Consider the following 26,227-nt stretch of genomic DNA (forward strand, 5'->3'; position numbering starts at 1 on the left):
AATCAAATGGCTAACCAGACTATTTGCATTGAACCCCCCAGTTGTTTTTCCACTGCTGCTACTCGCTGATTATTATCTATGCATAGTCACTTTACCCTTACCTACATGTACAGATTACCTCGACTTACCTGTACCCCCGCACATTGACTCGGTATCGGTACCCCCTGTATATAGCCTCATTATTGTTATTTTGCGTTACTTTTTTTATTATTATTATTTGTTACTTTAGTTTATTTTGTAAATATTTTCTTAACTCTATTTTCTTTCAAACTGCATTGTTGGTTAAGGGCTTGTAAGTAAGTATTTCACGGTAAGGTCTACACCTGTCGTATTCTTTTTTTTTTTTTTTTTTTTTTTTTTTTTTTTTTTTTTTTTTTTTTAGTCATTTAGCAGACGCTCTTATCCAGAGCGACTTACATATTATTATTTATTTTTTTATACTGGCCCCCTGTGGGAATCGAACCCACAACCCTGGCGTTGCAAACACCATGCTCTATCAACTGAGCTACATCCCTGCCGGCCATTCCCTCCCCTACCCTGGACGACGCTGGGCCAATTGTGCGCCGCCCATGAGTCTCCCGGTCGCGGCCGGCTGCGACAGAGCCTGGATTCGAACCAGGATCTAGTGGCACAGTTTTGCACTGCGATGCAGTGCCTTAGACCACTGCGCCACTCAGGAGCCAATATTCGGCGCATGTGACAAATTTGATTTGCTGTAGAGACTGTTGTCCTTCTGGCAGGTTCTCCCATCTCAGCCAAGGAACTCTGTAGTTCTGTCAGAGTGGTCATTGGGTTCTTGGTCACCTCCCTGACCAAGGTCCTTCTTGCCGGGTTTCCCAGTGTGGTTAGACGGCCAGCTGTAGGCAGAGTCTGGTTCATTCCAAATGTTTTCCTTTTCCCAATGATAGATACTACTGTGCTCTTGGAAACTTTCAACACTAGAAATTATTTTATACCCTTCCGCAGATATATGCCTCATCACAATTCTATCTCTGAGATCCACGGACAGTTTCTTGGACTTCATGGTATATTTACTGCTCTGACATGCAGTGTCAACTGTGGGACCTTATACAGACAGGTGTGTTTCTTCCTAAATCATGTCCGAACAGTTGAATTGGTCACTGGTGGACTCCAAGTTGTAGTGACATCTCAAGGATGATCAAAGGAAATTGGATGCACCTCAGCTCAATTTGGCGTGTCCTAGCAAAGGGTTGCGAGTACTTATGTAAATTAGGTATTTCATTTTCAATACATTTGCACACATTTATAAAAACCATGTTTTAACTTTGTAATTATGGGGTTGTAACACAACAAAATGTGGAATAAGTCAAGGGGTATGAATACTTTCTGAAGGCACTGTAGCAGGCAGGTTTCAGATCTCTTTGAGGGTGCAGGCCAGGGCTGTGTGATACGATTGCAATTGATGGCCTGCTAGATCAGTTATCTGGTTCTGTAAAGGATGTGCTCATTCAAATTGTTTGTCTGCGCACCCTGTAGCAAGTCGAGTTCTCCATGTCCTGGATATGACTACTGCCCCTGAGGTTTAATCTATAGATGCACACAGTTTTCATACAGTAGATAGATCTCTATGACTGTTAGGATCACCACAGTGATAATTTGTGTTAGCTATGAATTGCACTGTTTTTGAAGCCTAGACATGGGCTGCATCAATGTGGACACATGCCCCATAGCTTTACATATAAGGCCAGAAAGGGAGTTTACATGTGCATGAATACCATGGCTGTGTGGATTTCCTCTTCCATCTGGGGTCTGCTCTCTAGGCTGTCCTGGGGCATGCTGTTGGGTCTCAGACACAAATGGGGTACTGCATACATCTGTGTGTGCAACCTCGTTCCCACAGACACACAGCCAGAATAATCACACACTGACTACAAGGGTCAGGGATTGCAACAGCCAGGAGACCTAAAGCAAACCATCTAGTGATAGGATACAAATAGGAATGAACAAACTTCCCCTCTCCCATTTTCCAAATGACGAAGTTATCAAGCCGGGCACTTGAGTATTGACCAAGGCACCCTGACGCAGACCGACACACACATACTGTAGACTTGGGATGGCTGAGACAAGCTCGCCACACAGTTCTTGGCACAGCAAGACATCTATGTCATTGAGATGATTTTACATGTTTAAATCAATTGGAAGTGTTACTGAGAGCTGCATGCTCACTCCATTTCTAAGAATGCTTCTGCGGAGCCCACTGAAGCAACGTCAGGTCTTCGCTGCTCTTCAGAGCATGCATACATCTCCAGAGGCTTGCTGTCTTTGCCTTTACTCATTCATTAGACACCGCAGCTCTAGAGGTGAAGCCTGCACCGCTGGACTGGCAAGTGTGATGGACACAGTGTTGGAAGTTGCTCATACCCATCTCTGCCCCTCTGCCTTTCTTTCAGGTGGGGTTGCATTTCACTACAGCCGAAAGATGATTAGATAAGTAGCTTCAGCATTGTACAATTGCTACATTAAATGATTACAGTACATTATATCTGCAAATGAGATGATTGAGGCCAATAATGAACAAAGTTACGCATTGCCACACTTCCAAACCTTGTGACGTCTGAAAGTTCCATGAAGGCTGGAAATCGGGAAGTTCCTTGAAAGAGAATTTAACTTAAAGAAGCTGTGTTGATACGACTAGTTCTGTTTTGATAGAGATTTCTCATGCAGTAACAGCACTATAGTTTAATAACAGTATAGACCCTATGATTTTGCATAGGCTATTTGATGTAGGCCTAAGCAAAGAAGCGATTGTTGGTTGTGTATGACAGCCATCCTCTAGTTCTCCTTCTTACTCTGCATGTCTGCCAGAATGATGCCCGGCGGCTAGCAATGAAATCATTCATCAGCCAATGTTTAAATTGTATTCACTAAGGTAAATTGTATTCAGTCCCTCCCTCTCCACCAGAATCCATTAAGACCTACATGGTTATTACCTCTCCCCCTTTCTCTCCCTTACAACCAAGACCCCCTGTCGCAAGGAACGAAATCAGTATCACTATATCACAGACACTATTTTTGGAGCCTTATCTAATGTTATTTTAGCTACATTTGTGCTATACGTCAGAGTTCACCAGGGAGGTATTTTTAGACTTGAAGTGTGTTTCTTGGCTAGTTGGCTGCAGTTTTAACCCGTTATCTGTAGGTAACACCATCGGGAACTTTGTTTTTCCCTATTCCCATTTGAGTCTGTGCAATGCACATAATTGTTTATTGGCTTAAATCACTGAACACAACAGGTGCTTATTAGACTTTTGCTCATTTGCATAGTCTATTTTTTTATTCCAGCATTCACTTCCAGCATTTTAATTGATGCATTTCTTCATTATCTACTCTGTGTTATCATTTTCACACTGTCCCCCAAAAAATATCTTAGTAACCTCTATTTTGAAGAGGGAAAAAAAATCTTCCTTGACAGAATAATGATTTGCTTTTTTGACTGTGCATTTTTGGCAGTTCTTGCTGAGGGCGATCAGCTCCCGAAGTTGTTGACTGTTTTTGTGCTTGTCAGTTAGCTAGCAGTTCTCAGATGTTTTTTTTTTTTTTTTTTTGGGGGGGGGGGGGGGGGGGTAGATCAGCTTAATATTGCAGATAGATTGTAACTTCTATCAATGTAATTGTCTGCATCACTTCCAATCCCCCATGTTTTTTATATATATACTCCCCTTTTCAACCCTGCCATCCTTTCCCTACTTGGGGTAAATTAGTGAACAACAATGCCCAGTTCTCAGATGTTAGCAGACAATGGCTAGTAGTTTGTTACTTAAAATTGATGATATTTTGAGTCATTACTGAATTATTTAATGTAAGAAATCAAACATTAAACCTCATAAACAATTCATGGTAATTCATGGTAACCTCAAACAATTAATTTAGACCCGGCGTTTATTAGAAACAAGCGTTTTATTTGGTGAAATGTGTGCCGTTGCCCGGTTATTAAAAGGGAAAGGTGGCTATTTGAGACTTTGCGTTTAGTTAAAGTTTTACGGTACTCTTGTTTTGATGCTTTTTAAACAGTTTGTTTTATACTGAACAAAAATATAAACGCAACATGCAACAATTTCAAAGATTTTACTGAGTTACAGTTCATATAAGGAAATCGGTCAATTGAAATAAATTCTTTAGGCCCTAAGCTATGGATTTCACATGACTGGGCAGGGGTGCAGCCATGGGTGGGCCTGGGAGGGCATAGGCCCACCCACTTGGCAGCCAGGCCCACCCACTGGGGAGCCAGGCCCAGCCAATCAGAATGAGTTTTTCCCCACAAAAGGGCTGTATTACAGACGGAAATACTCCTCAGCACCCCCCCAAACCCACCTCAGACGATCCCGCAGGTGAAGAAGCCTGATGTGGAGGTCCTGGGCTGGTGTGGTTACATGTGGTCTGCGGTTTTGAGGCCGGATGGACATACTGGCAAATTCTCTGAAACCATGTTGGAGGCAGCTTATTGTAGAGAAATTAACATTGAATTATCTGGCAACAGCTCTGGTGGACATTCCTGCAGTCGGCATGACAATTGCACACTCCCTCAAAACTTGAGACATCTGTGGCATTGTGTTGTGTGACAAAAATAAGCTTCTTGATATGCCACACCTGTCAGGTGGATGGATTATCTTGGCAAAGGAGAAATGCTCACTAATAGGGATGTAAACAACTTTGTGCACATAATTTGAGAGAAATAAGCTTTTTGTGTGTATGGAACATTTCTGGGATTTTTTATTTTTACACTTTACATGTTGCATTTATATTTTTGTTCAGTGTAGATATTAAGAACGTGGTGGAATGTCAGTCTACCCTGTTTATTTAGGCACATTCCTCCAAAACTGATGTTGATGCTCATGCTGATTCTAAAGCTGATATGGATGTTGACATTGTCATCTCCCTCCCCCCATGGCAGGCCTATGAGCTCTCCACGTTGACAGGAACCCAGGTCCTGCTACTGGTGGCCAGTGAGACGGGCCATGTCTACACGTTTGCCACGCGGAAGCTCCAGCCCATGATCACCAGCGAGACGGGCAAGGCCCTCATCCAGACGTGCCTCAACTCTCCGGACTCACCCCCCCGCAACGACCCCTCCACTGACCAGCGTATGAGCGCCACGGGCTTCGAGGAGACGGACCTCAGCTACCAGGTGTCTGAGTCAGAGAGCCTTGGGGAGACCAAGGTGAGTTCTGCTGCTGCTCTTCACACAAAGGACCAGGTTTGTGTTCATTAGGCACCAAACTAGTCTCATAAACCCGACCCTAGGCAACAGCAGTGATTAGTAGGGGTGTAACGGTTCACCAAACCCACGGTTCGGTACGTTTTGGGGTCACGGTTCGGTTTCGGTACAACGGGAAAATGAAATGCTTACAGTCACTGTAGTTATTTTTTGTTTATTTAAGCTGCGAAGGGCTGCTTGAATGCGGAGGGTAGACAATGTGTGTGTATATATATATATATATTTGTCTTGTTCTGGTGGTAGGAATACTGGGGTGACGTCGGCGTAAATATGTCAACATGTTTGAGGTGTTGGTAGCTGCACAGGCTATTCTCATTGAGTAGTGGCGACATACTCTCTCTGTCTATCGCTGTTGTAATCTACTGGGAAACCAAAATGTTCCCTAACTCGAGATTTTAAACGATGGTGGAGAATCCACCTGGTTTTTCGACCTCACTACTCGCCATCGTGCAGAACTAGTTCCCGGCTGCGGCTCACTGAAGGTCAGTTTGAAATGTGCCAATTTAAGATTTGAATTTTGATTACAACGTAAGCTTCAGTTGTTTAAACGGACTAGCCTAAAATGTTGTTTTATTTAGCTCAGATTTTCTCAAGAGGCATACAATGCAGTGTAGGCATAGTCTATAGGCCTAGTGTTTTATTTTTTTAAATATATTTTTTATGTATTCATTCGGGTTCACAGTGTGGACCAAACTTTTTCTACATTTTGTTGTGTTACAGCCTGAATTTAAAATGGATTACATTGAAATTGTGTGTCACTGGTCTGCACACAGTACCCCATAATGTCAAAGTGGATGTATGTTTTTAGAAGTCTTTACAAATTAATTAAAAATGAAAAGTTGAAATGTCTTGAGTCAGTAAGTATTCAACCCCTTTGAGAAAATTAACTTTATGTCCTGAATACAAAGTGTTATGTTTGAGGAAAATACCAGTCTTGATATTTTCAAGCATGGTGGTGGCTGCATCATGTTATGGGAGTTTTTTTTAGGATAAAAATTAATGTAATAGAGCTAAGCACAGGCAAAATCCTAGAGGAAAACCTGGTTCAGTCTGCTTTCCAACAGACACTGGGAGAAGAATTCACCTTCCAGCAGGACAATAACCTAAACACAAGGCCAAATATACACTGGAGTTGCTTACCAAGACGACATTTGAATGTTCCTAAGTGGCCTAATTACAGTTTGGATATAAATCACCTTGAAAATCTATGGCAAGACTTGAAAGTGGCTGTCTAGCAATGATCAACAACCAACTTGACAGAGCTTGAAGAATTTTGTAATAATATTGTGCAAATATTGTACAATCCAGGTGTGCAAAGCTCTTAGACTTACCCAGAAAGACTCACAGCTGTAATCGCTGCCAAAGGTGATTCTAGCATGTATTGACTCAGGGGTGTGAATACTTATGTAAATTAGATATTTCTGTATTTAATTTTCCATAAATGTGCAAACATTTCTACAAACATGTTTTCACTTTGTCATTATGGGTTATTGTGTGTCGATCAGTGAGAATAGTTTTAAAAATATTTAATCCATTCTGAATTCCGGATGTAACACAACAAAATGTGGAATAGGTTAAGGGGTATGAATACTTTTGGAAGGCATTGTCCGTGTACCGTTACACCCCTAGTGACTAGGGTTTGGTTTCAATAATGGACTCTTTTGGCAACTTTGATAAGAAAAGGTGGGTCCTCTTCAGACCGACAACTCTACCAACAAATCACAAGGCCAAAGTTTGCAAGCAAAACCTTTGCAGTGGTTTTAGGAAAGGTAGTTGATGCAAACTAGCCACTTGCAAAATGCACTCATTAAAAATAACCTCTGTGATCTCCATCTTGTCAGCTACTATTTTGTATTTTACTCAACCGGATAAGGTAGTGACGTAGGCAGTAATGTAGTTACTCTATGCCAAACTGACATTCTATTATGTACAGATGGCGGACATTAGAAAACTGTGGTAGGCGACCCGGATGACTAGAGAGACCATAAGAAAACTGACTGAAACAGGGAGGGATTACCTGAACTTGACCAATAAGAAACGCTAATTTATGTTTTCCGTTGCAAAACGTTTTGCTAATGAATACGACCCAGAACAAACTGGCTTTGGACCAGAAACCTGTAGTGCTGCTGTAGCCCATAGAAACGCATTGAATAACACATTCATAAATGGGAAAAAATTGTCAAAATAAATCGTAAGGAATAAGGTTTTGAAGTGTCTGTCCTATATCTAGGAGATATAAAAAAGCTCAGGAAATATATATATATTTTTGGACATATTTAACCCCTTATTTTTGTTGGCACAAAACTACCTCCATACTTCCATTCATTTGAATGGGTTACCTTCAGACGAGTCCTGTGACACTTGTGGGAGTCATAGAGCAAAACGGAGAACACCATCGTGAGAGTCTCCCCTTTCCATAGAGTGGTCATATTAGTTAGTAGGTCAAACCATTCGGACGCTGCAGACGTTTTCCCGGTCTGACAAACAGCGCTGTAGCTCTGTCACTTTCCACCACAGATGCGGAAGGGCGACATAGGTGGATGCGGTGTTTGAGACTCAGCCCATGCAAAAAAAACATATCTCTAGCTTAAACTGACGGATTTTGATGGGGTGCGTCAATAGACTCTAAAGGATTTTTAAAAGATAAAGCACCAGAGCGCTACTATTAGATGCTCAGTCAAATCCCCCCAGAATATTCCAGCCAAGCACAGCAGAAATTCACATTAAGTTATGGAAACTCAGTTTACCGGTATGCGTAAACCTCAGAGTGTCTGTTAAACTCGAGGTGACCTCTTTTGGCTTGTTGCTCGCGGTTTGGTTTGATTGTCTACTAAATCATCTTTCATTGGCTCAAACAGCCTGGTTTATTCTCTTGTGGCAGGAAGCAGAGGTGTAAAGACGAACCAAAGTAGTGGAACACGAAACCACTCGACAGGATGAGTTAGAACTTATCTTCTCTCTACCTCGCTGAACCTTGTCACAGAAAAGTCTCCAAACCCCTGCCTATAAACCTGTAGATCAAGGCAGGTCTGGGTTGTATTAAGCCCGTTGTGGTTGTTTATGTTATATTCCAGGGGTGATTTCTCCAATAGACACAAGTCATATCCACTTTATCAGTGGAAGAAGGGTTTTTCATGAGAATCTCAATATCGTTATTCTACAGTGCAGTGTTTTGCCTGAAACCGTTCTAAAAAAGTAGTGGTCTTTGTGATGTGCAGTGGAGAGAGATTGCAATGTCCTAAAGCCATTTGGACAGCTTATTTATAGTTAGATGTGCTTCATTACCCCATGGAACACCTTGCTGCTGTTGCTCACACAGTCATGTGCTATCCGCCAGGATGTCCATGCTGTAGTCTTGATTTAAGTACACTCCTTTGAAGAGGGATACATACATCCCTATGTGATCATTTTAATGTTTTCACAAGCCAGTTATAGATACGCGCTGTCTACTTTGAGGATGGTGATCGACCTTTGGCTTGTAAAGTCACTCTATTGCCCGCTTCACTAATTGATACAAATGTTATTCTGCTTCAATGTCCATATATGGTACGGTTTCCCTGCCTGCTCTCTTGGCTGAGGCCCCTCACATTCCTTATATGCTGCTGCTGTCTTTGGATTCCTGCAATTATAGTTTTTCCTCATTTAGGGATGTGGTGGGTTGTACATTTGAGTGTGTGTGTGTGTGTGTGGGGGGGGGGGGGGGGGGTGTTGTAGATAGGGATTTATTAAAGACAGATGGAATGGAAACATTTTGCTGTTATCAATGATCTGACCTCTTGGATGCCATTTTCCTTGAGGTTGGTTGGTTGGTGATGACTGACTCTGGGAACTTGGTACTTGGAGGTAGGGAGGGAGAGAGAGAGACTTGAGTATGGTTTGTCATTGTAAAGTCCATGCAACTTTAATACATGTGGGGATCAACGCTCGTATAGTTAGACCCTGGTAGATGGTGACTGTAGCCATGATGAACTCTTTGTTTTCAAGGATGCTGCTTTATGCTTCCCTGAAGTCTCTGGATACCATTCGTCTTGAGAACAGTATGTCATACATACTGTAGAAGCTAGTCTAAACATTTCACCATTTGGTCTGGTTGGGGTAGGGAGAGGAGGGAGATGAGGGGAAGGGAGGGGAGGGTGCAAGGCTAGGTGAAGCAGAAGAGTTGGGTCAGCAGCAGCCATGTGACAAGATGCAGTCGAGCATCATGTGACATTTGGAAACCTGTAGCCTAATGAAGTGTGTACTACTGTACATCAGGATTCTTTCTGACCCCTCACATTCAATAGGTCTTCTCTGCATCTCTGTCACTTCTGGATCCTTTAGCTTTTTTTCTCTGTTCCCGTTTGTTAGTGGGATGAAGTAAGTTACCCAAGACACTGAGAAAACAAGATGCTGATCTAAGGCAAGTGTTGTGTTTTTCTCCATAACAGTTACAGTGCCTTCAGGAAGTATTCATACCCCTTGACTTATTCCACATTTTGTTGTTACAGCCAGAATTCAAAATGGATTAAAGACTATTTTTATCACCCATCTACACACAATACCCCATAATGACAGTGAAACATGTTTTTTAGAAATGCACATTTATTGAAAATGAAATAAAGAAATATCTAATTTACATATGTATTCATACCCCTGAGTTAATACTTTGTAGAAGCACCTTTGTCGGCGATTACAGCTTTGTCATCTTGGGTATGTCTATCAGCTTTGCACATCTGGATTTGGGGATTTTCTCCCATTCTACCTTGCAGATTTTCTCAAACTCTGTTAATCAGACCAAAGGACATATTTCCACCAGTCTAACGTCCATTGCTCGTGTTTCTTGGCCCAAGCAAGTCTCTTCTTATTATTGGTTTCCTTTAGTAGTGGTTTCTTTGCAGCAATTCGACCATGAAGGCCTGATTCACGCAGTCTCCTCTGAACAGTTGATGTTGATGTGTCTGTTACTTAAATTTTACATTTTAGTCATTTAGCAGACACTCTTATCCAGAGCGACTTACAGTTTAGTGAGTGCATACATTTTTCATACTTGAACTCTGAAGCATTAATTTGGGCTGCAATTTCTGAGACTGGTAACTTATCCTCGACAAATGCGACTGCACTTGAATAAACTTTCAAAGTTGTCTTAAAGTAATGATGGACTGTTGTTTCTCTTTGCTTATTTGAGCTGTTCTTGCCATATTATGGACTTGGTCTTTTACCAAATAGGGCTATCTTCTGTATGCACTCACTAACTGTAAATCGCTCTGGATAAGAGCGTCTGCTAAATTACTAAAATGTAAATGTGAGAAGGAAAGAAATTCCACAAATTAACTTTTAACAAGGCACACCTGTTAATTGAAATGCATTCCAGGTGACTACCTCATGAAGCTGGTTGAGAGAATGCCAAGTGTGCAAAGCTGTCATAAAGGCAAAGGGTGGCTATTTGAAGAATCTCAAATATAAAATATATTTTGATTTGTTTAACACTTTTTTGGTTACTACTTGATTCATATGTGTTATTTCATAGTTTTGATATCTTCACTATTATTCTACAAAGTAGAAAATAGTAAAAATAAAGAAAAACCCTGGAATGAGTAGGTGTGTCCAAACTTTTGACTGGTACTGTATGCCTCATCACAATTCTATCTCGGAGATCTACGGACAGTTCCTTTGACTTTTCTGGTATAGTTTCTGATCTGACAAGCACTGTTAACTGTGGGACCTTGTATAGGCAGGTGTTTCTTTCTAAATCATGTCCAAACAATTGAATTGGCCACAGGTGGACTCCAATCAGGTTGTAGTGACATCTCAAGGATGATCAAAGGAAATTGGATGCACCTGAGCTCAATTTGGAGTGTCATAGCAAAGGGGTGTGAATATTTATGTAAATGAGATATTACTGTATTTCATTTTCAATACATTTGCAAAACATTCTAAACATGTTTTCACTTTGTCATTATGGGGTATTGTGTATACAGTGCATTCGGAAAGTATTCAGATCCCTTGACTTTTCCCACATTTTGTTACTTTACAGCCTTATTCGAAAATGGATTAAATAAATGTTTTTCCAATTGTTGCAAATGTATTATAAATAAGAAACAGATACCTTATTTATATAAGTATTCAGACCCTTTGCTATGAGACTCGAAATTGAGCTCAGGTGCATCCTGTTTCCACTGATCATCCTTGAGATGTTTCTACAACTTGATTGGAGTCCACCTGTGGTACATTCAATTGATTGGACATGCTTTGGAAAGGCACACACCTGTCTATATAAGGTCCTACAGTTGACAGTGCATGTCAGATCAAAAACCAAGCCATGAGGTCGAAGGACTTGTCCGTAGAGCTCCGAGACAGGATTGTGTCGAGGCACAGAAGGTTACCAAAAACGTTCTGCAGCATTGAAGGTTTGGAACCACCAAGACTCTTCCTAGAGCTGGCTGCCTGGTCAAACTGAGCAATTGGGAGAGAAGGGCCCTGGGAGGTGACCAAGAACCCGATGGTCACTCTGACAGAGCTACAGAGTTCCTCTGGGGAGATGGGAGAACCTTCCAGAGGGACAACCATCTCTGCAGCACTCCACCAATCATGCATTTATGGTAGAGTGGCCAGACGGAAGCCAGTAAAAGGCACATGACAGCCGCTTGGAATTTGCCAAAAAGCACCTAAGGATTCTCAGACGATGAGAAACAAGATTCTCTGGTCTGATGAAACCAAGATTGAACTCTTTTTGGCCTGAATGCTAAGGGTTACATCTGGAAGAAACCTGTCACCATCCCTACGGTGAAGCATGGTGGTGGCAGCATCATGCTGTGGGGATGTTTTTCAGTGGCAGGGACTGGGAGACTAGTCAGGATCGAGGGATAGATGAACAGAGCAAAGTACAAAGAGACCCTTGATGATGCCTGCTCCAGAGTGCTCAGGACCTCAGACTGGGTTGAAGGTTCACCTTCCAACAGGACAACGACACTCGGCACACAGCCAAGACAATGCAGAAGTGGCTTCGAGACAAGTTTCTGAATGTCCTTGAGTGGCCCAGCCAGAGACCGTACTTGAACCCGATCGAACATCTCTGGGGAGATCTGAAAATAGCTGTGCAGCGACGCTCCCAATCTAACCTGACAGAGCTTGAGAGGATCTGCAGAGAAAAATGGGAGAAACTCCCCAAATACAGGTGTGCCAAGCTTGTAGCGTCATACCCAAGGAGACTTGAGGCTGTAATCGCTGCCAAAGGTTCTTCAACAAAGTATTGATTAAAGTGTCTGAATACTTATGTAAATATGATATTTCAGTTTTTTTATTTTTAATACATTTGCTAAACTTTCTAAAAACATGTTTATGCTTTGTCATTATGGGGTATTGTGTGTAGATTGATGAGAAAAAAAAAAAGTAATCAATTTTAGAATAAGGCTGTAACTTAACAAAATGTGGAAAAAGTCAAGGGGTCTGAATACTTTCCGAATGCACTGTAGATGGGTGAGAGAAACCATATATTTAATAAATTTTGTATTCAGGCCGTAACACAAAAAAATGTGGAATGCGCGAACCAAGGTGACTGGGAATATGGCCGAATACATACAGTGTAGTTATTCACTCCGTAAGGCAATCAAAAGGCAAAATGTCAGTATAGAGACAAAGTGGAGTTGCAATTCAACGGCTCAGACACGAGACGTATATGGCAGGGTCTACAGACAATCACGGACTACAAAGGGACAACCAGCCACGTCGCGGGCACCGACGTCTTGCTTCCAGACAAGCTAAACATCATCTTCGCCCGCTTTGAGGATAACACCGTGGCCGACATGAGTAAGACGTTTAAGCGTGTTAACCCTCGCAAGGCTGCCGGCCCAGACGGCATCCCTAGCCGCGTCCTCAGAGCATGCTCAGACCCGCTGGCTGGAGCGTTTATGGACATATTCAATCTCTCCCTATCCCAGTCTGCTGTTCCCACTTGCTTCAAGATGTCCACCATTGTTCCTGTACCCAAGAAAGCAAAGGTAACTTAACTAAATGACTATCGCCCCGTAGCCCTCACTTCTGTCATCATGAAGTGCTTTGAGTGGCTAGTTAAGGATCATATCACCTCTGCCTTACCTGACACCCTAGACCCACTTCAATTTGCTTACCACCCCAATAGATCCACAGACGATGCAATCGCCATCGCACTGCACACTGCCCTATCCCATCTGGACAAGAGGAATATCTATGTAAGAATGCTGTTCATTGACTATAGCTCAGCATTCAACACCATAGTACCCTCCAAGCTCATCATTAAGCTCGGGGCCCTGGGTCTGTGCAACTGGGTCCTGGACTTCCTGACGGGCCACCCCCAGGTGGTGAAGGTAGGAAACAACACCTCCACTTCGCTGATCCTCAACACAGGGGCCCCACAAGGGTGTGTGCTCAGCCCCCTCCTGTACTCTCTGTTCACCCATGACTGCGTGGCCACGCATGCCTCCAACTCATTCATTAAGTTTGCAGACGACACAACAGTAGAAGGCCTGATTACCAACAATGACGAGACAGCCTACAGAGAGGAGGTAAAGGCCCTGGAAGTGTGGTGCCAGGAAAATAACCTCTCCCTCAATGTCGACAAAAAAAAGGAGCTGATCGTGGACTTCAGGAAACAGCAGAGGGAGCACGCCCCTATTCAAACCGACGGGACGGCTGTGGAGCAGGTGGAAAGCGGCGTACACATCACTGACGATCTGAAATGGTCCACCCACACAGATAGTGTGGTGAAGAAGGCACAACAGCGCCTCTTCAACCTCAGGAGGCTGAAGAAATGTGTCTTGGCACCTTCACAAACTTTTACAGATGCACAATTGAGAGCATCCTGTCGGGCTGTATCACCACCTGGTAAGGCAACTGCACCGCCTGCAACCGCAGGGCTCTCCAGAGGGTGGTGCGGTCTGTCCAACGCATCACCGGGGGCAAACTACCTACCTCCAGGACACCTACAGCACCCGATGTCACAGGAATGCCTAAAAGATAATCAAGGACAACAACCACACGAGCCACAGCCTGTTCACCCCACTATCATCCAGAAGGTGAGGTCAGTACAGGTGCATCAAAGCTGGGACCGAGAGACTGAAAAACTGCTTCTATCTCAAGGCCATCAGACTGTTAAATACCATCACTTGGCTGCTTCCAACCGGTTACGTACCCTGCACCTTAGAGGCTGCTACACCATATACATAGACTTGAAATCACTGGCCACTTTAATAATGGAACACTAGTCACTCTAATAATGTTTACATCTTTTTGCTTTGCTCATCTCATATGTATATATTGTATTCTATTCTACTGTATTTTAGTCTATATAAACGGCCATTCGACATTGCTCATTCTAATATTTCAAATATTTATATATTCCTTAATTACATTCTTTTACTTTTAGGTTGTGTGTATTGTTAGATATATTGCACTGTTGGAGCTAGAAACACAAGCATTTCGCTACACCCGCAATAACATCTGCTAAACATGTGTATGTGACAAATTACATTTGATTTGTTTTGAATAAGTCAAGAGGTATGAATACTTTCTGAAGGCACTGTAAGGTTAGGATTTGGGGAGGGTACGCTGACCCTAGATCTGTGTGTAAGGGTAGCATCCTAGTAACACCATGCTCCCTCTCTCTCTGCCTGGCTGATAGTACTGTTGTATTATGCTGGTTTTATTTCTTTCCAGCTTGTTAATGCAGATCACGTTTCCTCACCACCAATGTTGCATTCTTCTCCCCAGAGCTCCCGCACTAAGTCAACACAAGGCCAGAGAATTTTTATGGATTAATTTTTTGGATTTATCATGTTTGTTTTTATATACCGATCAATTAGTTCAGCTGTACATATTGCCCAAACTTCCCCAGAAATAATACCCCCTCGGGGATGACTGAAATGTATTGAATTGAATTATAATGTTGTCATTATTCCAATCATTCAAACCTTCATTTTCCCTTTTAGTCCCCCATATTTTCCCCCATTCCCCATAGTAATGAATCATCTCTGTTCTAGTCGATGGAAAACTGCTGTAGGGCAATTCCATGGTATTAGTGACACTGAGACTCCAATTTTTCACTTTAAAATGTATGTCAAACAAAATCCAATGATTGCACAGTTAAACAAACCATACAACCCTATGAACAATTACTTCTTTTAACAATTTCCACAGAACATTTTACAAAAACATATTTACTTGAACTGTGCAGATGCAAAGTTTGGTAACAGAATGACTGCACCAGCAGCACAACCCGTCATTCTGTTACCAAACTTTGCACCTGCACTGTTCTTCAAGTAGATGTGTTTTTGTAAAAATTTCTGCAGAAATTGTTACAAGTAGTCCTTGGTTTGTTTAACTTTGCAATTTTTGGTTTTTGTTTGACATACATTTTAAAGTGAAAAATTGTCTCAGTATCACTCTGTAACCGTGGAATTGCCCTGTAGGCCATAGGCCAATGTAGTTTTTTCTATTTCTGCTCTCCTACCACTGTACCGTCTCTCTGGACACAATGTGAGCTTTGGCTTTGGAGGGCTGCAGCAGAGCAGGGGGCTGAATTACCCTGTGACAAGTGAGTGTCATTGAGATAATGGAAAGTTAATTTACTCAGATATGCAGTCTTATCACAAGGTTACTCCTAAATAGGGTGTCTGGTGAAAGGGAGAGGGGGAGACAGAAACAGAGAGAGGGAGAGAGAGTCTGTGACACATTTAGTGGAGGTGTGTGGAAGTGGGAGTGTTTGTGGGGGTGAGAGCAATGTGTCGCTCTGCCAGAGGGGGAGGGCTTCTACATTATGTCACCCCCCTTATTTTACAGCAAGCAAGTGGACAGGTCAGCTGCCATTGGCTGCACCTCCTCCACTTGGGCTGCCTTGCCTTTTTTAGCAGTTCCAAATGGAGCCATGAATTCCATGCGGCTGGCAGGGTGCCAGAGCGCGAGATTGGGAGCCAGCAAATGGGAGATTATGAGGGGGACAGACGGCCACCAGTGTGGTTGTAGCTAGCTACAATGGGCGCTCAAAGCAGAGCAGGGTCTGAACTAGGAGTGGGCTGCCAGTTGTCACCTTCATTTGAGATTTATTTAACGGAATCATCTCTCAAGCCCCCAATAGGGTGGGCTATTCTCCTTTCCCTTCACCTTATCCATCATCACAGCAGCACCTTCAGTTGAATAGAAGAATAAGCACAAGGACGGGCCATCGTATTCGTGTGTACGTACGTGCGAGCGCGTGCATCTGTTAACTGGAAATCTGAACATGTATGTGTGTGTAAAAATTATTGGTAATCTCTTTCCTGGCTTGAGTAGTATCATAATGTTCCTCAGATGTCAGAGGGTATTTAAGTACATGCATTATGCATTCTCACTGGAGAGGTCAGACTGATACATTATAGCCCAGAGAGGACCCATCCATCCTGTTTCTTTACCCCGAACAATACATTTGGATGTCATTTGTTAAATCCTTTCGCTGCTCCATTATAATAAAGTGGTGTGTTTCTCTGCATCAGTGTTTTCTTTTAAAGCCTTGGTTTCCTTAGCGATGGTTGCAGGGCTAGAGATGGAGTGAAAGGAAGAGGAGTGGGGGGGGTGGGGGCTGATGTTCCATTAGTGACTAAGCTCCTCTCACTGTTGTCCCATTGAGAAATGACTGTGCAAGAAATGTGTTAACAAAACTGGAGGAGGGTTTCATGAAACGCTGCTCTTGTAGAGTAAGCTCCCGTAAGTGGAATCTATGTCAAGGACAGATGTTTTCTTCTGTATCACCGGACTGAAGGAGTAACTTGAATGCACTGTGGTTACCTACATTTTATACAATGCTAGCCTGGCTTGCAGCCTCAGAGCATGCTGCTTTGGGGAGAGACTAATCAAGGCTGCAGGTTTCCTCCGGGTAGAAATCTGACGTAACGTAAAATCAATGTCCGATTTTGATTTATATTTAGTTGAGAAACTTTGTTTAATGTATTTTTTTCCCCAGTTTGTCTGAACCAAAAGTCAATGCAGGTATTACGGTTCAATCAACCTGTGGTGAGGAATTCAGAGTAGAGGCAGAGGGAGACTGTCAAATAAATAGGTTTGAGGAACAGTGATAAGTGGGCCATAGAGATAGCGGGCTGGACTGACAGAGTATTACTGCCAGGTAACTGACTTTCTGTAGGCGCTCCCGCTCAGACAAAGTACAGTGGAAAAGGTGATTGCATCATGTTGATAAGCGTCTTACGTGGCTTACCATGTCTTACAACATGGTGGGCTGTCCTATAGTAAATCATGTGCCGTCTACTGAAGCAGACTTGGGTTCAAATACATCATTGTTGAAGTATTTGTATTTTAAATACTTATTTTCTTTGTATTTGAGTATTTTTAAATAATGTGGCGAATCAACTACTTCTATTTGAAGTATTTTCAAATAATTTACTATAAATACTAGGCTATTTGAAACTATTTTCAAATAGCCTACTTGTTTACAAATACATTTAAATTACCCCTAGGACCAAACAAACCTGGGTTCAAATGTATGGAGTTTTTAAATATTTGTATTTGAAAATACACGTGTGTATTTGAGTATTTTCAAATGAATACCAATACTTTCCAAATGTATTCCCAAATACATTTCAATATGCATCTACTTGTATTTTCAAAGAAATTGTCCAAATACTTACTTCGAAATGTATGTGAAAGTAATTGAAATACCTAATATAGTATTTCAATCCAAGGTCTGTACTGAAACAGTGTCCGGCCTGATATTGGAAGGTTGGGGGACTTTAAAATTGGGACCCAATGTCTCTGTTTGGCACTCAGAGATGGATTGGGGGTAAGGCCCTGCAACAGACTAGCGTCCTGTCCAGGGGGTGTACTTGTTCATTAAGCTGCCCCATGCTTCAGAAAAAGGAGGTGGACTCCTGCAAGATGGGCCATTCTGGTTCGGACAAGGCTTACTTACTACTACTACTACTACTACTACTACTACTACTACTACTACTACTGAATGCGTTTTGGGTTTCACAAGTCTTCTTCTCTTGCCGCCCCTGTCAGACCAAAGGGCTGTGACATGACATCTGTTCAGGCTGTGGCCTGTGGCTCCTCACGCCGGCCGGTCTCCTGTCCTGTTGTCCCAGCTGGTGTGGAAAGGGTTAACTCTCCTCTAGGGGTGCTCAGGTTTCCTGCCTTCACACCAGCTGTCTACTGTCCACTCAGCTGTTCATACACTCACCCTCCTCCTCTCCCTGTCTCCTGCCCCAACCGTGGCCTCCAGAATACCTCAGACACTCCTCACGCCCTCACCCTCACTCTCACTCCCTGGTCTGGCTGGCTAACAACTGGTCCTCAGTGCTCACTGCTCATCACCCTGCCACTCTCTCTTTTTAACCCCAGGCTAAAGCAGTATACTTGTTATTCAAAGCTTTTGATTAGCTCTAGTAGAGAAGCTACGTAACACACCTCCCACACGCCCCTCCCCCTATGCTGTTTAACTAGAGAGGGGAGGATCTTGGACTAGTAGAGCTCTCTCTCTTTCTCTGTGGATTAGACTTGTGGTTTGGAGAGGATGGACACTGCTCTGCTTTGCATTTCATTGAGTTTATGTAGCTCCCTTCTGCTGGCAACCAGGAATACTAATTTGTCTTGTCTCTGATAAGGAGCGTGTTTACAAATTATGTCTGGTGGTGGCCACTACTCATACAGTGCATTCGGAAAGTATTCAGACCCCTTGACTTTTTCCACATTTTGTTACGTTACAGCCTTATTCTAAAATGGATTCAATAGTTTTTTCCCTCATCAATCTACACACAATACCCCATAGTGACAAAGCAAAAACAGGGTTTTAGACATTTTTGCAAATGTATAAAAAAAAAAAAAACGGAAATATCAAATTTACATAAGTAGTCAGATCCTTTACTCAGTACTTTGTTGAAGCACCTTTGGCAACGATTACAGCCTTGAGTCTTCTTGGGTATGACGCTACAAGCTTGGCACACCTGTATTTGGGGTGTTTCTCCCATTTATTTTCTGCAGATCCTCTCGAGCTCTGTCAGGTTGAATGGGGAGCATCGCTGCACAGCTATTTTCAGGTCTCTCCAGAGATGTTCGATGGGGTTTAAGTCCAGGCTCTGGCTGGGCCACTCAAGGACATTCAGAGACTTGTCCCCAAGCCTTTCCTGCGTTGTCTTGGCTGTGTGCTTAGGGTCATTGTCCTTTTGGAAGGTGTACCTTTACCCCAGTCTGAGGTCCTGAGCGCTCTGGAGCAGGTTTTCAGTATGGATCTCTCCGTACTTTGCTCAGTTAATCTTTCCCTCGATCCTGACTAGTCTCCCAGTCCCTGCCGCTGAAAAACATCCCCACAGCATGATGCTGCCACCACCATGCTTCACCGTACGGATGGTGCCAGTTTTCCTCCAGATGTGACGCTTGGCATTCAGGCCAAAGAGTTAAATCTTGGTTGCTCAGTTTGGCCGGGCAGCCAACTCTAGGAAGAGTCTTGGTGGTTCCAAACTTCTTCCATTTAAGAATGATGGAGGCCACTGTGTTCTGAATACTTATGTAAATAAGGTATTTTTGCAAAAATTCCTAAAAAACAGTTTTTTAAAACTTTGTCATTATGGGGTATTGTGTGTAGATTGATGAGGAAACAAATACATTTAATACATTTTAGAATAAGGCTGTAACGTAACAAAATGTGGAAAACGGGAAGGGGTCTGAATACTTTCCGAATGCACTGTATACTATGTGTTTGGTAAGTAGACCTACTGATATTGTCAATGGCAATCTTTGAGAATATACAGTGCATTCAGAAGGTATTCAGCACAGACTGGAATATGTTCTGGGATTCATCCAATGACATTGAGGAGTATACCGCCTCAGTCACCGGCTTCATCAATAAGAGCATCGACGACGTCGTCCCCACAGTGACCGTACGTACCGAGCTAAAGGCTAGAGCTGCCGTTTTCAAGGAGCGGGACACTAATCCGGACGCTTATAAGAAATCCCGCTATGCCCTCAGACTAACCACCAAACAGGCAAAGCCTCAATACAGGACTAAGATTGAATCCTACCACACCGGTTTTGACGCTCGTCGGATGTGACAGGGCTTGCAAACGATTACAGACTACAAAGGGAAACCCAGCCATGAGCCTACCAGACCGGAAAAATGCCTTTTTTGCTCGCTTCGAGGCAAGCAACACTGAAGCATGCATGAGAGCACCAGCTGTTCCGGATGACTGTGTGATCATCTTCTCCGTAGACGATGTGAGCAAGACCTTTAAACAGGTCAACATTAACAAGGCTGCAGGGCCAGACGGATTACCAGGACGTGTACTCAGAGCATGCGCGGACCAACTGGCAAGTGTCTTCACTGACATTTTCAACCTCTCCCTGACTGAGTCTGTAATACCTACATGTTTCAAGCAGACCACCATAGTCCCTGTACCTAAGAAAGCGAAGGTAACCTGACTAAATGACTACCGCCCTGTAGCACTCACGTCGGTAGCCTTGAAGTGCTTTGAAAGGCTGGGCATGGCTCACATTAACACCATCATGCCGGAAACCCTAGACCCACTCCAATTCGCATACCGCCCCAACAGATCTATAGATGACACAATCTCAATCACACTCCACACTGCCCTTTCCCACCTGGACAAAAGGAACACCTATGTGAGAATGCTGTTCATTGACTACAGCTCAGCATTCAACACCATAGTGCCCACAAAGCTCATCACTAAGCTAAGGACCCTGGGACTAAACACCTCCCTCTGCAATTGGACCCTGGACTTCCTGACGGGCCGCCTCCAGGTGGTAAGGGTAGGCAACAACACATCTGCCACACTGATCTTCAACACGGGGTCCCCTCAGGGGTGCGTGCTTAGTCCCCTCCTGTACTCCCTGTTCACCCACGACTGCATGGCCAAGCACGACTCCAACACCATCATTAAGTTTGCTGACGACACAACAGTGGTAGGCCTGATCACCGACAACGATGAGACAGCCTATAGGGAGGAGGTCAGAGACCTGGCAGTGTGGTGCCAGGACAACAACCTCTCCCTCAACGTGAGCAAGACAAAGGAGCTGATCGTGGACTACAGGAAAAGGAGGGCAGAACACGCCCCCATTCACATCGACAGGGCTGTAATGGAGCGGGTCGAGAGTTTCAAGTTCCTTGGTGTCCACATCCCGAACAAACTATCATGGTCCAAACAAACCAAGACAGTCGTGAAGAGGGCATGACAATGCCTTTTACCCCTCAGGAGACTGAAAAGATTTGTCATGGTTCCCCAGATCCTCAAAAAGTTATACAGCAGCACCATCGAGCGCATCCTGACCAGTTGCATCACCACCTGGTATGGCAACTGCTCGGCATCCGACCGTAAGGCGCTACATAGGGTAGTGCGTACGGCCCAGTACATCACTGGGGCCAAGCTTCCTGTCATCCAGGACCTATATACTAGGTGGTGTCAGAGGAAGGCCCCAAAAATTGTCAATGACTCCAGTCACCCAAGTCAGCAAGCGGTACCGGAGGGCCAAGTCTAGGTCCTAAAGGCTCCTTAACAGCTTCTACCCCCAAGCCATAAGACTGCTGAACAATAGCCACCCGGACTATTTACAAATAGCCGCCTTGTTTTTCCACTGCTGCTACTCGCTGTTTATTATCTATGCATAGCCACTTTTCCCCTACCTACATGTACAAATTACCTCGACTAACCTGTACCCACTCACATTGACTCGGTACCCCCTGTATGCAGCCTCGTTATTGTATTTTATTGTGTTACTTTTATTTATATTTATATATATATATATATATATATATATATATATATATATATACATACATACATACATACATACATACATACATACAAACAAACAAACAAACAAACAAACAAACAAACAAACAAACAAACAAATATACATACAGTACCAAGAGTTTTTCTTTATTTTGACTATTTTCTACATTGTAAAATAATAGTGAAGACCTCAAAACTATGAAATAACACATATGGAATCATGTAGTACCCAAAAAAGTGTTAAACTAATTCTTCCAAGTAGCCACCCTTTGCCTTGATGACCGCTTTGCACACTCTTGGCATTCTCTCAACCAGCTTCACCTGGAATGCTTTTCCAACAGTCTTGAAGGAGTTCCCACATATGCTGAGCACTTGTTGGCTGCTTTTCCTTCACTCTGCGGTCCAACTCATCCCAAACCATCTCAATTGGGTTGAGGTCGGGTGATTGTGGAGGCCAGGTCATCTGATGCAGCAATCCATCACGCTTCTTCTTGGTCAAATAGCCCTTACACACCCTGGAGGTGTGTTGGGTCATTGTCCTGTTGATAAACAAATGATAGTCCCACTAAGCGCAAAGCAGATGGAATGGTGTATCGCTGCAGAATGCTGTGGTAGCCATGCTGGTTATGTGTGCCTTGAATTCTAAATAAATCACTGACAGTGTCACCAGCAAAGCACACTGACACAATCACACCTCCTCCTCCATGCTTCACGGTGGGAACAACACATGCGGAGATCATCCGTTCACATACTCTGCTTCTCACAAAGACACGGCGGTTGGAACCAAAAATCTCAAACAAATCAAAATGTATATTTTATATTTGAGATTCTTCAAATAGCCACCCTTTTTCTTGATGACAGCTTTGCACACTCTGGCATTCTCTCAACCAACTTCATGAGGTAGTCACCTTGAATGCATTTCAATTAACAGGTGTGCCTTCTTAGAAGTTAATTTGTGGAAGGGGGGGGGGGGGGGGGGGGGTGTATACAGAAGATAGCCCTATTTGGTAAAAGACCAAGTCCATATTATGGCAAGAACAGCTCAAATAAGCAAAGAGAAACGACAGTCCATCATTACTTTAAGACATGAAGGTCAGTCAATCTATTGGACCTCTGCAACTGGAGTTTGTGATAGCCCCAAAATAACCCCTTTATTTTCCTGTCTGCAACTTGGGACTGTGTGTTTATGTTTGAGTGTGTGTGTGTGTATTTATTTATGTGTGTCTTTGTGTGCTTGTGTGTACACGTGTGTCTCGCCCGCGTGCAGGTACGTGTGTGTGTGAGAGTGAAGGGCCTTATCAGTAAAGCCTCTGTAGTTCATGGTGCATCTAGTACCTCTCACCCACTCAATCAGTCACATATAAAAACCAACAGGGGTCTTACTCAAGTTTGCCTTTGGCTGCTTCTGCACTGGCCTGCACTGTTCACTACTCACTCACTATTAGGCCTACTCTATCATTAATAGATTGAGTTGGGACACATATTTCTGCCTTCCCTCTGTTTTGGTAGCCTGAGTACCAGTCTCTTTAGCTAACATTCCACTCCTTGCCACTACCAAAGATTTGGCACATGACATGGATGGAGTACAGGGAGTGTTTTCTGTCTTATATGAATGGCAGTGGCAGCATGGTATCAAACTTTTAGGCCCGGTTTCCTGGACACAGATTAAACCTTATCCTGGACTAAAAAGCATGTTCAATGTACATTCTCCATTGAGTTTGTTATTCAGTCCAGGACTAGGCTTAATCTGTGTCCGGGAAACCGTCCCTCAGAGTTGAACAGAATAAAGAGCACAATGAGAGTCCAGCTATCCAGTGTGTGTTGTAATAATACTGATGTTACTGGTCATGACCAGCAAGGATCTCTGAAACAAAGCCATATCAACTGTGTGGGTGCGTGTGGATGTGTGATATGTAGCTATGGGTACATGCTGTTCTCGGCCTAATGCCTACCTCTCCTCGCAGCCCACTCAAAACAACGTTTACTGTTGTATACCCTCACATAATCACACTCATGTTTTGTTCTTATGGTATACACTACTACCATTTCTCGCCAACTCATTACACAGCTTAGTAAAATCATTTGCATTTGTTATGTCTGTCATTATATGTACACTGAGTGTACAAAACATTAGGAACACCTTCCTAAAATGGAGATGCACCTCCCCGTCCTTTGCCCTCAGAACAGCCTCAATTCGTTGGGGCATGGATTCTACAAGGTGTCGAGCATTCGACAGGGATGCTGGCCCATGTTGACTCCCAATGCTTCCCACAGTCACGTTGGCTGGGGGGTAGAAAAAGGTTTTTGCCCACGCTGCAGACGGCTATATCGGTCCGCTAATACAGGACTATTAAAGGCCCAGTGCACTACTTTTGTGAAAAAGATTTATTTCAAAAATAAAAACGTTTCTATTTATTTTTTACTCCGATTTTTCAGGGGGTGCTGCAGCACCCTAAGCACCCCTACCTCCCACGGCTATGTGGATTGGTATGGTTCTACTCCAATTATGTCTTTATGAGGACAGAAATATAATGGCAAAGCATTTAGGCTATGTTATCCTTTACGATGAGACAATGTCTGAGGCCAGTTGTCATGGTAACCCATCAAAATATGGAGACGGCGTGCTTAATTTATTAATGACAGTTTTGACATTCTGTAATGTCTATTCGTGTGACACTGCTTTCCCATCCACTGACATGCATTTACACCGGGGTTAATGCTGTGGCATTGATATCCAGTACAGATGTAAGAGTTTAATCTTTTGTTGCTGAGGAAATGCAAACTTGTAGCGTATTTGAGTTTTAAAAAGGCTTCTAAAGTTTGAAATTTCCACTTAGAAATTTCAGAATTGATTTGCCCTAATGCAAAATGTACTGTATCAACCCCTACAAAAATGTCCATGAATTATAATACACATAATTTGCTGTTGCTGCGGGATTATTTTCTTGCTGTAGCAAACTGGCTCAAATGAAGATCCTACATCTGTAAGTGGATGCGTTCCAAATCTCTCTACCCTTCAGAAGTGTGTATTTGACTCGTTCACTCCCCCCATGCGTTAGCAATCCGTGGGGGGGTATCCGTGGGGGGGGTGTACCTGAAACTGTGTTGACTGACATTCTGCTACTAACATTTTCAGGTGTGTATATGCATCTATAAGCGTCAGACCATTAATATAGTAAGAGTTAAGATGCAATTCAGATAGATATCTGAAGTGGCTAGAAATAAATGTTTCAGTTTACATTAAAGTTGCTGCCTGGTATTAGACCTACCCCCCCTCCCTCCCAGCAGCCAGAGCCAGACACTCTACTCTGATGTTAATTGAAATGACCTCAGTCCCAGTGCTTATTAATCATCAATTATAGTTTTAACTAATTACTGTATTATAAGGGGCTTGGACTGTAGTATAAAAGCGTTGTACTAGAAAAGTGTTTTCTGGAACTATGCAGTAGTCTCCAACACACATTGCAGCGCGCTCTGAGACTTCAAGCAATACTTGCCTTCAGAAAGTATTCGCACCGCTTGACTTTTTCCACATTTTGTTGTGTTACAGCCTGAATTTCAAATAGATTAACTATAGATTTTTGTCACTGGCATAAAATCTATATTTAAAGTGGAATTATGTTTTTTTAAAACATTTTTACAAATTAATAAAAACTGAAAAGCTGAAATGTCTTGAGTCAATAAGTATTCAACCCCTTTATTATGGCAAACCTAAATAAGTTCAGGAGTAAAGATTTGTTTAACACGATTTTTGAATGACTACCTCATCTCCGTACCCCACACATTATCTGTAAGTTCCCTCAGTCGAGCAGTGAATTTCAGACACAGATTCAACCACAAAGACCTGGGAGGTTTTCCAATGCCTCGCAAAGAAGGGCATCTATTGGTAGATGGATAAAAACAAAGAAAGAATACATTGAATATCCCTTTGAGCATGGTGAAGTTGTTAATTACACTTTGGATGGTGTATCAATACACCCAGTCACTACAAAGATACAGGCGTCCTTCCTAACTCAGTTGCCGGAGAGGAAGGAAACCACTCAGGGATTTCATCATGAGGCCAATGGTGACTTTGAAAACAGTTGCAGAGTTTAATGGCTATGATAGGAGAAAACTAAGGATGGATCAACAACATTGTAGTTATTCCACAATACTAACCTAACTGAAAGAGTGAAAAGAAGGAATCCTGTACATAATACAACAATTCCAAAACACAATCCTGTTTGCAAGAAGGCACTAAAGTAATACT

The 26,227-nt window shown here is 42.9% G+C and overlaps 1 protein-coding gene across 5 annotated transcripts in view; it reads left to right on the forward strand.

The window, feature by feature from the left end:
• Positions 1-26,227, forward strand: part of LOC311110967 (serum response factor-like) — a 66,248-nt gene that overhangs the window by 11,590 nt on the left and 28,431 nt on the right. For all 5 annotated transcript variants that reach the window (XM_084153617.1, XM_084153620.1, XM_084153618.1 and 2 more), the window contains exon 2: positions 4,913-5,179. In XM_084153617.1, coding sequence (XP_084009743.1) covers positions 4,913-5,179 — 267 coding nt within the window. The remainder of the gene's footprint in view (positions 1-4,912; positions 5,180-26,227) is intronic.

The sequence above is a fragment of the Coregonus lavaretus genome, assembly GCF_964263955.1.
Source record: "Coregonus lavaretus genome assembly, chromosome: 36".
In the NCBI taxonomy this organism is placed as follows: Eukaryota; Metazoa; Chordata; class Actinopteri; order Salmoniformes; family Salmonidae; genus Coregonus; species Coregonus lavaretus.